The sequence below is a fragment of the Cibotium barometz genome, chromosome 62 (genome assembly GCF_041138505.1).
Source record: "Cibotium barometz isolate CiBa-2024 chromosome 62, ASM4113850v1, whole genome shotgun sequence".
NCBI lineage: Eukaryota > Viridiplantae > Streptophyta > Polypodiopsida > Cyatheales > Cibotiaceae > Cibotium > Cibotium barometz.
This window is the reverse complement of record NC_141107.1, coordinates 6,612,626-6,628,432: the sequence shown is the minus strand read 5'-3', so window position 1 is coordinate 6,628,432 and position 15,807 is coordinate 6,612,626. Positions and strand designations below refer to the sequence as shown.

The 15,807-nt window shown below is 39.4% G+C and overlaps 1 protein-coding gene across 3 annotated transcripts in view; it reads right to left on the bottom strand.

Annotated features, from left to right (window-relative positions):
• Nucleotides 1–2,933: 2,933 nt before the first annotated feature.
• LOC147604075 (uncharacterized) overlaps nucleotides 2,934–15,807 on the bottom strand; it is a 90,835-nt gene continuing 77,961 nt past the window's right edge. The window contains exons 8-9 of one of the 3 annotated variants that reach the window (XM_086795544.1): nucleotides 4,683–4,739; nucleotides 4,160–4,557 (exon numbers count right to left, since the gene is read on the bottom strand). In XM_086795544.1, the coding sequence (XP_086651670.1) occupies nucleotides 4,694–4,739 (46 nt within the window). In that variant the 3' untranslated portion in view covers nucleotides 4,160–4,557; nucleotides 4,683–4,693. Of the gene's footprint in view, nucleotides 3,162–4,158; nucleotides 4,558–4,682; nucleotides 4,740–15,807 lie in introns of those variants that run through there. The other 2 variants (XM_086795540.1, XM_086795545.1) reach the window with 2 other exon arrangements.

The window sequence follows — 15,807 nt, the reverse complement described above, 5'->3', positions numbered from 1 at the left end:
ATTCAACAAAGAGAAACAATGAGCAGATGGATCTCCTAGATATAATGCAACTTGATGCACATCGTGTTCTCCAAAGTCATAGCATAAGATGATTGTCACGTGGGCAAGTTATCAAAAGACTTGTTAGTTTGATGTGTGCTATTTTGATTGTATGGAGAGATGAAAAGGTCATTGAATGGTACGACAAGGCAAGGATTTAAAGTCTGCAATTTTGTTTGCATATACTTGCAAATGTGTTGATAGAGTTGAACTTATTGCATTCAAGAATGCAGGAAGATAATGTGGACTTGACTTCTATTAGTATAGCAATTGATGTAACCATCAATAAATTGAAGCGGTCTTTCTTAAGGGACGCTTTTGCACAAGAAACAACATATCTTTCACCATTCTAGAAATGTGCAACATTTGGATATTTAGAAATGAAGGATAAAAATGAAGAAACATGGGGTAGTTAAGTACAACGGGACCACAAAATCTAGGCCATCTATAGATGGACTCATTAAGAGTTACATCGCATTGACCAAAGACTATATTCAGTCACTTGTGGATGGGTTGAATGCTCGCTTTCCACTATTTAATGTAGCAAAGTTATTCAATCCTTGTCATTATGCTTAATATGAAACCACAAGAGAAGGAAATGCAAAGAGATGGTTTGATAAACTTTTTGAGCATCTTCAGTCAAAAGATACCTCATTCTTATTGATTGATTAAACGGCATGTGAACGAGAGTGTTTACATTTGTTGACACTTTGTATTTAAATTGTGACAGATTTACATTTGTTGAGACTTTGTATTTAAATTGTGAGGGATTTACTGTGCAAGATGCATGGGGAACCTTTTTTAAGATGAGGGATTTCCATGATAGCTCTCCCAATATGTTGAAATTATGGCAAGAAATTCTTGTCATCCCAACTAGCATAGTGGCATGTGAGAGGGGATTTTCAAAGTAGAACATGTAATGTGAACATGCCAATGTTAGATAACGTTGAATGGGATTGAATCTTTAAGATTTGAACGGATGCAAAGGAACACAAGATGTATGATGTCCTTAGAAAATTATGCTTTGAGGTCCTTCATGGTTGTGCCTTCCTCACTTTTGAGTAAATGGAGTTAAATTCCATGTAACTTTATCTCAAAGAAACAATCAAATTATCCGGATGTGGGCTCCTCAATTATGGCTCTCGGTGTGAAAATATGAACCACTGTAAATTCATAAGTCTGCTTGTCTTCTAGCTTTGTACCCATGCTTGCTAAGGAGCCAATCTTGGTTCCCGCCATCATTTATCCATATGGCTTAGCCACTCATGATGGTGTCATATTTATTAGGATCCAATGGGTCCTCCACTAGATGGTTTGGGAGACAAGGGAATTACTAGACGTAGATGGGAAACCTTGACTAAGAGCCATGTTAACATATGAGCTAGCAAAGGAGCCAAAGTATCACATACATGGCCATTAGCCTTACTATGCCATAGTGTGTGTATAGCCTTAGTAACATTGAATGTGGTGATGGTTAAGTTGGGTTAGGAGTTCATGAAGGATTCATGGAGTTTTGATTGGGTATGTCATACAATGTTTATGTGCATGGGTGACAAATGGCGAGATTAGTGATGGGGATGGGTGGCCTTTGTTCAAGAATTTTTCAAAATGCTTATCCGATGTATTTCTCAAATGTCTAACACTAAAAAACACTTGGCATAAGACATTCTAAAACTAAGCCAAAAAGTCCTCTTCTTGGCGATAGTCATTTATGTGGATGACTTGATTATCACTGGTGATAATGCTAACATACATGATGTCGGGATGCTTTTGAAGTAGAAGTTTAAAATGAAAGATTTGGGTGAGCTATGGTATTTTCTTCACACACACACACGCGTGCACACAAACACATGCATGCGAGACCAAGAAATGAATACTCCCCCTCTCTGCCCCCTCTCTCTCACACACACACGCGTGCACACAAACACATGCATGCGAGACCAAGAAATGAATACTCCCCCTCTCTGCCCCCTCTCTCTCACACACACGTGCACACAAACACATGCATGTGAGACTAAGAAATGAACAATAATGTTCATCGAGAATAGATTGGGTACATCAACAACATCAAAGTTTTTATGCCAGATTAGTTCTTCCATATGAAGCAATATGGGAGCGCATGGGAGGTCTAAAAGCTCACTCTTTGCCTACATTGTCCAAAGGAAAATCTAGTCCAATGGCAAGGATAGATAAGCACTCATCTTGCTTCACTTTGAACGTTCTCTCTAGGACTTACAAGAAGAGAAACCCCTCTCCACCACTATGGACCTAAGTGTACCGAGTGCCAACTCGGGCATATCTAGTGCTACCCCTACATCCTTGGCCTCATCCTTGGGTTCCTCTCAACAGTGGTTCTTGCCTCCTCATGACCCTTCTCTAGCATTCCTTGAGGTTGTTACCTCAACTTGTTTCGCCTCTTCATCCTCTTGAAGGAGCACCAAGGCTAAAGCTTGCTTAGCCACTTGATTAAGAAGCTTGGGCTTAGGATCTACCTCCTTGCCCTTAGCAAAATCAACATGGGCAATAATTTCACTGACCTTAACCTCATCTCATCAGATTCCTTCTGATTCAATAAAAGGATAAATGTGGAGATCCATGACAAAAATTGAGTGCCAATTTTGTCCTTACCAAGGGAAGACATTTCCTCAGTGGTGGTAAGGACCTTGAAGTGGCCATCTTCTTGTGCAGCTTTGGTGGTACCTCTATGCATCCTCTTGGGATAGTTTGGATCCTGCTTGTCGATGTAATGTAGGAGGTTGCAAGGGACCCAAATGGTGTCATTGCCAGACATGCTCACTGTAATTAGTTTTAAGTATGTATTCATCTACTCAAGGGTCTCCTTGAAGTCCTGTTTAGTGTGAGGAGGATGGTGATTTCAAAGTTGATGGTGCAAAAAATATGTAAAATAACTCGTGTTACCACTCGTTTCTCTCTACGAAAGCAAGGAAGTTCTCATATGACATGGAATGGTCCATGAGGATGGCAATGAGAGTGCAAAAATAGAGAAAGTGTTCTTGGATTGCTAGGAAACAAATCCTCACCTACGATGGCATGAAAGTCTTGGAAGGTCCTTGTTAAGCTCTTCAATGGTTGTTCCACTATGTGACTTGATGGGAATATGTCTGCACAAAGAAAGCCACCAAACAAAAGTAGTGAACGACTTGGGTATAGCAAAATGCATTGACACAACCACATTATTAGGCAAAATACTTACAATTATTAGGGAACTTGGTTCTTGTCATTTGGGGAGGACGGTGAATGGCTAAATCCATATACACATATTTAACCATTGTCACTACACCTTCATTCTTGGTTTTCTTAAAAGCTAGCAATCTTACCTTCCAATGTTAGTCAAAATACCACAATCTTTGACCTTGTGTGTGGCCCTCTTGAACTTGGACGTAAAAAAACCAAATCATTTAAATCTCTCTCCATCCGACACACCTTGCTCATCCCTAGAGTTTTGAAGTCAAAGTAATAAAGTACCTACTAATGATCACATGACAAAACGCTAAAAAATTATACTTACTATACAAGTTACTCAAAAAATGGAGGTTATAATCACACTAACCAAGTTATTATCAGAATGTAACAGAGATGTAGCATAAGATTTTCAAACTCGATAATCAACTATGTCCTCTTGATCTTTGTATCCCATTGCTCACCGAAGAGATGTTTCATCTAGTATTTAGTTGGGCTCTTGCAACTAAATGTAATCTTCTCTCTCTTCAATTCTTTACCAGTTGTTGCAAATAAGTGAACAAATTAGCCAAAGGGAATAAACCAACTAAGTTGTATGTCTTTTGAGCCTCTGTGTGGTTTTATTGAAGCTTGCACATCATATATAAGTTTTACTTTGCAAGCTGCTACAATCACATCCATAGTAGGTCGAGACTTGATAGTAAATGGGAGTCACATGGGTTGTAAGGAACCATACTTAATATTCTTTGATGGCATAACGTACAAGGAATCATAGAAAAGTATACACTGTAATGCTAAGAAGCTAGCATCCTCTCCCTCATGTAACAAAGTTCCAATTCAACATGAAAAACATTCAGGTTTCAACTTAAGCACTTTATAGATTGACATTCTTGGATATAAATTTGCCAAAAAAAAATATACCAAACATAGTTAATCTTTATCTCAAAAATTCAAATATAAAGACAATGTGCTAATTAATTAAAAAGACATATTCTTACCAATAGGCTTATGCTTTGTAATTTGCTTATTTGGATGCAAGGAGATTTTTTTGTGCATATACACGTGTTGAATTAACACCTTCATTGCTGTACTCCCACTAATATTTCTACTTTTAAAGTCTATTATTCTAACTTTACAATGCTTTGTCTAATTCCCTTTATCCTTTGTCTTGACTTTGAGTAAAACCCTGGCTGTTGGGGTGTATTAATACCCATTCAAACTTGTATATGTGTCATTAATCCATCTTTTCTCATTATCTCTCCCATTTTGGACCTCAATACTATGTATAGAACTTATAATCTTTCGTCTTTCTGGCATGTACATGTATAAAAGGAAAGCAATTTAGAGCTTGTTTCCCATCTTAAAAAAATATGCATGTAATGGATATTTTAGTAAAAATAAGACTAAGAATCAAAGAATAAGTAGAATGTAAACTATGTTACCTTACAGCTCTTTAAAGAAGATGTTGATAGATAAAGCAAATCCTTAAACTTGTAATACTAACCATGCAAAGACAAACATCATGGAAGATTATTGAACTTAAAAAAAAACATGAAGATTACCTACTCTAGAAAAAATTCTTTTAAAAAAGATTGCTTATTACCAAAAAAGTAAAACACGTAGGCCTTACAGACTGCTTATTACCTTCTCTACAAAAATAATCTACAAACATCATAGAAGATTAGCCTCCAAATCTAAAGTCTAAACTTAATTAAAAACCTAAAGAGGGATTATTATCTATTCTAAATTATACAAGCATCATGGAACCTCCAAATCTAAACTTAACTAATATCCTAAAGAGTGATTATTACCTACTCCCAAAAACTTCTAAGTATTAAAAGTTTTGAGCACCAAAACTTCAAAATAGAAAGCTTAAACCTACAGTATAACATGTATTGTCAGTAACTTGGAACCTAAAAAACTAATCAAATGATGACAAACATTAACAAGGTATAATAAAAAATTATAATTAGAAAGACTTGAAGGCTAGTAGGCTAAGCAACATACCTGTAAATGTTTTTCTAACAAAAGGAGGAAAGAAAAAGCTATGCTAGCGTTGAATTAGGAGTAGGAAAAAGGGAGGTTAGGGGGAGGGAAAAAGAGGAAATGTAGAAAGGGGAAAAACAAAAAGTAGGAAGGTAAAGTTTTTTGAATTATATCAAATCATCTTGTTGTCAGGAGTATAAGGTATATTTGCCACTTTCCAATATTTACCTCTCAATATCTTATTTGAGAAACTTTACCTTGTCATAGTTGGTGGAAAAATATTCAAAAAGATCCATGTTACATGGATCTTGAATCCTAGCTCTCTCATTGGCTGGACCATTCTTTTTTTAATATTGTCTTATGTGGCTCTTTTCTAGTTAAAATTTCACCTAATGAGAAGGGAGTTGATTGGAGGCAAGCACCTCATCTCCCTACAGCTCACTTCAGGAGGAGAATGTGCCTCCACCTCCACTACACAACCTCTACCACAACCTTCTCATGGCAGTTCTAAAACGGAGTGGCATCTCATCCCCCCTAGGCCTCAGAACCGTGTGGTGCCTCTATGTGCACCAAGGAGGAGGAGGACAAATGGGGTAAAGGCACTTCGATTTTAGAAGATGGTTGATCTCATGATTCCCAAGGCCCCTTTCTCACACATTGTTAGGGAGATCTTACAGAGCTATTCTTAAGAGTTGGTTCTTCAAAGCCTCTCCTTGGGAGCTCTACAAGAAGCTATGGAGGCCTTTTTTGTATCCTTCTTTAAGGATGAAAACCTATGTGCTATTGTCCATACAAAGAGGGGTATGGTAATAACAAAGGGTTTAAAATTAGCATGACTTTTGTGTGGTGATCACTTGTAATGATCATAGCCAGTGTTTTCGGCATGTAAAGTTTTCTCTTGATTAATAGAATAATCATATTTTTTTAATTTGATGTGTTTGCACATGAATTTTGCACATGAATAATCGTATTTTTTGTTATTTGATTAATAGAATAATCATATTTTTTGTTATTTGATGTGTTTGCACATGTGAATAATCATGATGTGAGCCATTTTGAAATTAATAGGTTTGCAAATATCATTTTCAAATAAGAAAGGAAATGTTGGTATCTATGATTTTTTTTCTTGGGCCTAGGCGTGCACTGCAGAGCCCCCCCTTGTCCTAAATGCCCTTCAAGTATTTTTTTGGCACTAAAATGTTAAATTAAAAAAATTAGGTTAAATTACTTTTCAAGCCTTCAAACATTTTTTAGACATATCGTTAGGCCTTAAGCCCTCCTGAAGGCCTCAAGAATGGGGTTAGATGGGATCGGAGGGGCCTAGGCTAGCATGGGGTAACCTAGGGCCAGATAAGGTTTCTTACCTGGCCTAGGTTGCCTCATGCTAGCTTGGGCCCTTCCGTGCCTATCCAACCTTCTTGAGGCATTGGGGATCGAGGGCTTGGAGGGGATCACGAATGTGTCCAAAAAGTTATTTGAAGCATGAAATGTTAGATCGCCAATGTGTCCAAAAAGTTATTTTGAAGCATAAAAAGTTAGATTAATTTATCATTGTAAGAAAATAAAAAATGGGTCAAAATTTTCTTTAAACATTTTTTTTAAGAACACTTCATTGATTTCATTGGGTGGAGAAATCAATTGTTGGGGTTGGTGCGTATGAACCACATTCTTGTTTGGGCACTCAACAATTCGATGCGGCCCACCACAGCCAAAACATTGTAGCGGTCCTCTCCTCATGTTTGAGTTCATGTCCTTATCCTTCCACTGTACCGTGGTTTGAAACACAGGTACTGGCGTGTTATTATGTAGGATATTGAATTCAGGTGCAATCTCCACAGCTTCCTCATAGTACTCTCCACTAAGTTCTACTTCACGTACCATATCAATATCTTCTGATGGCTCTTCAATCAATACTTGGTTGATTTTAGCATGTGGTGGTTGTGGTGGTAGAACATGTGGTGGTAGAGGTGAAGTGTCATGTACTCGAAACATCCCCCTGGGCAAATAGGAAGAGTTGGGTTGTCCTGCAGCTGCAATGATTTGTCCAAGTGGTGCTGGTAAGGCCAATGGAACTCTAGGTGTCGGCAGCTATGCAACTGTTTGGAACCTTGGATATCTGCACATTGAAGTGTCATGATTCCGTAATTTTATACAGTGTGCACAATAGAGTAGTGGCCTTGCTCTTAACTGTGGCCATTCGGTGGTAGTGTGATTCAATCTACACATGGAGCACCACACCAATTCCCTACGAGGATAAATATGGTTATGCCCATGTCCATATGTTTCTCTTCCCTCCTTTACCTTCAATTTCTCTAGTATTATGTTACTGAGCTCATCCACAGTCATGTTTCCGACTTGCTTGCTCCGAGTTCTAATCTCTTGGTGACTCGAAACACGCGAAGTCGTTGTTGCCGAAGATATTATAACATCTTCCGATTGCGGTAATTCCAACATATTATCTTCATATTCAATTGTTGCTAGTTTGCAACATGCATCTAGAGTGGTTGGTCGGGCTAGTACCAAATAATCATGCATCTTGTGGTCTTTAACTCCTCTCCGGAAGCAAGGCAATAACTGATCATCAGTTAGCCTTTCCCATAGTTTACACCTTGAATTGAAGTGCTTTAGTCGAGACACATAGTCTCTCATCGACTCCATTTCCTTTTGTTTAATATTGTGCAACTGTGCCATAGGGCTCCATCTATCACCACTTTTGGCAAAGCTGGGCAACACAAACACATTCTTAAGTTGTGTGAAGTTATCCTTATCCTCGGGTTTGAGGGTTCGGAGCCACTACTGCACTTTCCCTTCTAGGGTCAGTGAGACAGCATGAATCATTATCACATCACTGACAAGCCCGTAGGTTTTGCATGTGGATTCAAAAATCTTTATATGTTGAATAGGATCCCCGCTCCTAGATAATTTTTTGGATGAGCTTGGAAATTATGTGTGGCTTCATATGGGAGGGTCGGGATTCTAGAGTAGTGCCTAGTTCCCTGACCATTCCTCGGCCCATTTCCGCGGCCATATTCGGCTGTATTAACACTAGTTTGGTACCAAAACATGACACTTGAGTGTCCTTTTTTGGGGGTTGCGAAAAAAAATCAAACTCCTAATGTAGGCTTTAAAAACCAAAATGCTTCATTGGGCATGTAGAACATAACCCTATGCTTATGTAAAAAATGCTAAACATATAAAATGCCTTTTTATTTGGAAGTACATAAGCAACAAAGTAGCATATGTCTTGAAAATGAACATTTTTTAGGATTTTTTAGGATTTTTTCAAATATGCAAGCATCATTCTCTCAAAAAAAAATCCAATGATATCAATAGCATTTTTCCCAAGATATTTTGATAGCATACATCAATCCAAGGAGGTAGAAGTTCACCAAAAAAATCATTTTCCTTTCCTAGAATTTTTTCCAAAAAAGTTGTATAAAATCAGCAAAAGTAACGCGTATTATCAAAACTCAATCACGCCACTAAAAAAAATTGTAGCCCTATCAATGAGAATGTTGATTATTGGTTTTCATGCTTGAGATGAGATAAATAAGCCATAATTTGATGTGTATGACACTAACTTAGCCTCCACTTAAGTAGGTTCTTATCGCCTAGTTCTAAAAAAACTGTAAAAAATAAAAATACAAAATTTGATCATCTTTTTTCAAAAACTAATCATAACTATGCTTGCACAAGTAGTCTACACCTATAGTTACAACAAATAATGCACTTACACAGCTTTCCCCTTTGATGAAAATCAAAATTAGGCTCATAATTAGACATTTTACATATTAAAAATAGGTTGCGCAAAAGGCCATGTATGAGAAGAGGCCCAAAAAGTGGCTCTAAAGTTTTGGAAAATTCAAAACAAAGTTGTATTTACCCTATATAACATGGGTGCACCTCAAGTTTTACATTATTAGCTTGCATATGGAAGGAGAAAAATTCATGCTCCACCTGTATAAAAAACATCATTTCAATATTAGCGAGTCAAAAATTTATCCAATAATTATCGTTTGATGATTCCAAGATTTAGTTTACATCATGGGCTTTCCTCAAGCCAAGTTTCATGATCAAACTATGTCCCTTCTAAAAGTTATGTACAAATTACTACTATTTTGAAAACAGCAAAAATCATGCGTTTTATCAGCATGTGTCTAAGAAAATTAAAATATTGCCTTGCAAAAGCTAAGAAAAGTGCAATTTAAAAAATCTCAAATTTTTTTTGGGTCTTGAGGAACATCTGTGGATATTAAGCATTTCAAAACTCTTAATAGATTGCCCACAAAAATTCAAGAAAAATGCTACCTTTCAGGACACTTTAGTGTCCTCAGGACACTTTAGTGTCCAATTACAGAACTAGTGTTAAGATCGAGGGTTGGATCCACCCTTGGTCTTTGAGAAATTGCTCCCCCCTACCTAGACCTCGCCCTCTTCTTGTGTTGGCTCTTCTAGGCATCTCTTGTCCATGGGATGGTCCTGTCTCACTGCACCTTCGAACGGCTCATCATTAGTTGCCTCTGTACACCTTTGCAGAATTAAGAGTTCCATATCCTGTAAGAACGTAGGATGATTGATCATCTGCTCAATGTCCTTTTTGGTGTACAGACGGTCCTCCACTTTGTCCGTCGCTCTTGCTAGGTTATCCTGTTCTTCTAGGGTTACAAACCCTTCCTCCGCTTTGGGCTCTTCATTTATGGGTTCTAAGTTTGGAATTTCTCCCTCACTTCTTTCCATGACTATTTTCGGCTCCTTACCCCGTGATTCGAGTAAGTTTACACTTCCCATCTCCTTTTGTTTGGCTCTCGCCCTTCGAGTATCAAGCTCTTGTTTCCTTAAGCTCAACTCTCGCTGTCATTCCACTTCAATTCTTTTTAGATCTAACTCTACTTCCTCTAAGGTTGGGAAGAATACTTGACTCGTCCTGCCGCACTTTCCATGTCTCCTCTCATTCGGGGGGTGCCAGTGTTTGACAGCCTTGAATTTGACGTTTGATGGGCACTTTTTGCCTTGGACCAAGTCCAACGCTAGTTGATGGACCCATGCCTGCAGATTATGCTTCTTCATCATCATGACTGGTTTGGAGACCAAAAAATCCCCGGGCGATATCAATGATACCACTGGATCTGGTTGGGGAGGGTGGTTTCTCCTCTTTCCCAACCCTAGAGTATCGTAGCCCTTCTTCCATGGATTCTTCACTACTAGTTTCAACAGTGGTTAGATTCCTTAAGACATTCAATCGAGTGCTTACTGAGTGGCATGAACCCACACTTTTTTGATAGAAAGATCCTGGGTGATATGATGCACTATTGTAAGATTGTCTCCAATAATCTTTCCAGACCTTAAGTGCATGTATGTATGATTTGATAAGCTCTTTTGCTATCCCAATTGAGTTTTGATCAGATTCTATCGACCTGTTTTTGAGGCCGTGAGATTATAGAGAACAATTCACGGCATCAAGTGTCAGAAAATAGTTCACGTCGTGAACGATTTTTTGCACTTTCACGTGTTTAAAATTTTTTGCTTTTGGGATCAGAATTCCACATTACCTTGTTATGGGTGTCAATTTTTTAAAGACTTCCTTAGCCTTAATTTGATTATACCAAGTTCGTGAGTTTGATTTGATTAAGCCGCCGTGAGATTGCAGAAAAAGTTCACGCCATGAAGAGATAAGATTTCACGTCGTGAAAAGTAATTGGTTCATGCTGTGAACTAAAAATGGTTCACGCCGTGAAGGATTCTAAAATGGTTCACGCCATGAAGGATTCTAAAATGGTTCATGCCGTGAAGAGTTCTGAAATACTTCATGTCGTGAACGATTTTCTGCACGTCCACACGATTCTTAATTTTGTCACATCTTGTGGTGAAGGCTACCTATTTTTGGCAAGGTAATTCCGTGAATTGTGGGCGTTTATCACGGCGTTGATGCTAGGAGTGGTTCACGGCATGAAGTTGCAAAAAATGGTTCACGTCGTGAACGATTTTTCTGCAATTTCACGTGGAAACTTCCCGCGTCGACTAATGTGATTCTAGGTGCAAAATACTTATCCACCTATTTCCAAAATGATTGTGCCACGCCTGAGGAGTGTAATACAAGTTCAAGGCATAGTCAATGGCTCCTTATTTTTTCGATTTTTGTAAAATTTTGAAAAGAAGGAAAAACAGAACACCAACCTGCTCGTTCACGTTGATGATTCCAATGATGCAAATATCAAAATTAATTAGAAAAAACAGTGAAGCTCTCTTCCAAGACCACTCCACCACACATACACAACAAACACAACCAATTTCTCACGATTTTTTACTTCCACACAAATCTTATCCATTCATTTCCTACACAATGCACTACCAGAATGCAAAGGCAATCATGAATCTTATGCAATGGAAGCTGAAACTCCAAGAGGAAGGAAGAAACAAAGGTGTTTCCCCGATAGCAGCGCTAAAAATGTTATGGGCTACTACACCTCCAAGAGAAAGGAAGAAACAAAGGTGTTTCCCCGGCAGCAATGCCAAAAATGTTATGGGGGCTATTACATCTGCAAGAGGAAACTCAATGCATTTACCTAAAGGAAGATCAATAGAACACAACTGTCATAGGGCACTTACCAATGCTTCGAACTTGAGTCCCTTCTTGAGGCCTGCAAGCTCACTTGTTAAGCTCCAAACCTCCAAGCTCCACCTCCACACACTATCACCATCATAGAGTCGCTCAAACTGTCGTATAAGGCAATCACTCTCTCTCATTGTCCCACACAAGCATGAAACATACAAGCATAGAAGAGGCACAAATGCTAGAATGCTTTCTCTCAATCTCTCTCAAGACACAAAGAAGAGCTCTCAATAGCACAAAGAGAGATTGTGTCTTTCCATTATGAGAAAATGCCTTATATACATTTGGCCCTTATTCGCACTTGGGCGCCTAAAACTTACTTAATTAAGACCTTGGGTAGTCAATATTTCATAATGTACAACTTTTATAGTGTCTTTTCATGACACTTATTGATGTCCTCAATTGGAGGAGCATACTTGTTAATCCAAAATGATCCAGATTAACAAGCATGCTCCTCCTCTTGTTAACATTTGGATTAACAAGCATGCTCCTCCAATTGAGGACATCAATAAGTGTCATGAAAAGGTACTATAAAAGTTGTACATTATGAGATATTGGCCACCCAAGGCCTTAGTTAAGTAAGTTTTGGGCGCCCAAGTGTGAATAAGGACCAAATGTATATACGGCATTTTCTCATAATGAAAAGACACAATCCCCCTTTGTGCTATTGAGAGCTCTTCTTTGTGTCTTGAGAGATATTGAGAGAGAGCATTCTAGAATTTGTGCCTCTTCTATGCTTGTATGTTTCATGCTTGTGTGGGAGAGTGAGAGAGAGTGATTGCCTTATGCGACGGTGAGAGCGACTCTACGATGACAGCGTGGAGGTGGAGCTTAACAAGTGAACTTGGAGACCTCAAGGGACTCAAGTTCGAAGCATTGGTACGTGCCCTACGACAGTTGTGTTCTATTGCTCCTCCTTTAAGTGAATGCATTGAGTTTCCTCTTGGAGGTGTAGTAACCCATAACATTTTTGGCGCCACTGCCGGGAAACACCTTTGTTTCTTCCTTTCTCTTGGAGGTGTAGTAGCTCATAGCAATGTTGTCACACCATGTAAATACCTCACAATTCATGTGAAAAGAGAGAGCTAATCCTACCTTGATGATGAAGGTAAGAAGATGTCATCTCTCCTATGGTTTCCAAAGAATAAGATAAATGTAAGAAAATACACTAAGTGAGACTTGATCATAAGACAAAGGACTTGAAAAATGATATATGGGAGAATAATGTTGAGTTATTGTTGCAAACTAAAGTTACATACTGGTGGTGTCCTCCCACCTGTACACTACAACAAGCATTAGGACTTGTTTGGGGTCTTCTTGGGCCCTTTAATTTGCCCCAAGCCTAATGACAGTCATTAAGGAATGGTGCAATGGGAGAAGGCCATGTGGAGAAAAATGTTGGGTTTCCCTGCCCCTAATATGTAGGGGTCAAACTTGAATCATACGTTTTTTTTTAAGAAATTGGGTTGAAAAATGCAAAATCTTTCAATAAAATCAAATTTCCCACCTTTTTTTAATAGAGACAGCTCAAACTGGCATAAATGACCCCACCTCAAAAAGTGGGCTAGGGCCAGAAACGCCCCCCCATCATTATCCCTCATTTAAAGCTACTTTTCCCTCTCCCCACTCCCTCTTTCTCTCTCTAAAACTAGCAATTCGGTTTTGAGTCTCTCTCTAACTAAAAGAATCTTTTTTGGCCTCCTCCCTCCTCATTCTGCCTTCCCCTTCCCTCCTAAAGTTAGATCTATCTTTCTGTGCCTTCTTGGCTATGGAAAGCTTGGAAAACAGTCCACTTTTTCCCCCATCAAGTCCATCCTCTCTTGCTTGCACACATTCTTCACTCTCCTCTTGCTAGCTTATACACATTCTTGACTCCTCTTGCCAGCTTATATGCTCTGCTAGCATTAGGTTGCAGAGATCTTCTTGGCTATGGAAAGCTTGGAAAACAGTCCTTTTTTCCCCATCAAGTCCATCCTCTCTTGCTTGCACACATTCTTCACTCTCCTCTTGCTAGCTTATACACATTCTTGACTCCTCTTGCCAGCTTATATGCTCTGCTAGCATTAGGTTGCAGAGATCTTCTCACACACCTACAACTTCATAGCATTTAGCTTAGTCGGTTAGCCAAGCACAATGAGTCGCCGACCTCGTTCAAGGGTGGAGTCCTTTAGCAGCAGCAACGAACAAGACGACACTGGCTTGTGGGTTACAAGCACCTTTGCAAAAGGAATGTGGGTGACGATGCGTCCAAGCACAAGGGGAGCCCACAAAGTCTCTCGCAGATACATAGGGTTAAAGTCACACCATTGGAAGGGTCGCATAGTGGATCTCAAGCAGGGGGCTGACGGAAGCAAGCAGGTGATGATCCAACACGTCTACAAGGCATCGCAACTCCGTGTTGACAATGCCAATCACAAACGCTTTCCTGCAAATTGTAAGTTTTATTTGTGCTTCTTGTTTTATGGGCTGCACTGAGACATGCTAATATCATTTCATGTTACGGAAGCTTGATTTTTTCAAGTGTGTTCTTGTAATGTTCTGTGCAGACATCTTTCCGTCGACATTTGTGGAATGGGAGCCCTTAGAGGCCCTTTCTGGAACCTTTGAGGCGCACCACTTTGAAATCGGCAAGCTACTATATACTGGTTGTTCGGCATCAGAGCTTTTAGAGCGCTCAGTTTTCTTCTTTCATGCAGAGTATATTGTACCCACGTCAAGAGATGGTTCTAGGACTCTACAGAGGCTCCCTACACCAAGTCTCATAGACCATGATTGGCCAAAGCCCGACAATACTTTGGTTGCACTAACCAGACGTCGGATTGAGATTGATGTGTGCAATGCAATGAAGTGCACCTATGGGTCACATCGTGCGACTCTCACGTTCTTCATGCCTTTACATTTGTTTGTGTTTTTGTTCAAGGAGGCTGATGTTCACTCACAGGACTCCTACAATGTGGATTGCAAAGGGAGGCACAATAATGAGTGCCTTTCTGCCACCTTCGTGGATTTGAAGGTTATTCAACATCAGGGTGACAAGATAAAGTGCATGGTGGTGTCGGAGAAGATGGTCGTTCGGTACCAGCTTGGAAAGCAACAACTCTCTATTATCTTTCCTTACAGACGTTGGAAGCTGACTGGAGGCGAATGGCAAGCACTCGATTCGGACATCAACGATGCAGAACAGATTGATGTACATGTTAGCACGCAAGCTGATGTGTGGGATATCATAGTAAATGCTGATTGGAATATGGCGAACCTAAGGGAGTACTTAGGCCTTAGGTTTGCACTGAAAGGTGACTTTTCATTTGTGATTGATAACACACCTCTACGTAAGAGGAAAGAGGCATCTTACTTTTGTAAAAGCATTCCCTTCCCTAGATGTATCCATATCAAGCAAGCTATGTAACAGATTTTGAGAGATTAATTCAAAACAATTTTGGCTACTCGCAATTTGCGTTCAATTTTGTGCACTTTTAAGTTATGTTGCGTGTTTTTATTTTTTTGGAGGTTTTAAGTGAGTTTTTAAACATAAAAAAAGTTTTAAAGACCTCTTTATAAGTCACTTTTGGCCACTTTGAGTTCATCTCCTCACTCTCGGCATCTTTGCGGTCCCCTCGCCTTCTTCGCTACTCAAGCATGGCCACCCCCGCCCAAGCTCTCCTATCTCAATTGCACAAGCTTGACCTCGGTCACTTGATTGAGAAGCTTGCACCCATATTTCAGATATCTATTGACATGGAAGGCACCGCCGAACTCCATAATGACGTGTTTGGCTACATGGACACATACATGGTTGAATATTGTGTCAACTTTGAAGACGAGGCGGGAACTTGGGTGCCTGTGGATCTTATCAAGCATACCTACAAAGCGGACAAAAATTTCAGGTTCAGGCTTGCAAGATTCCTCAAAGGCCTTAGTAGCACATATCTAAGGGAGGAGAAAAAAGATAACCTGGTAGGTCTTGGAATGGG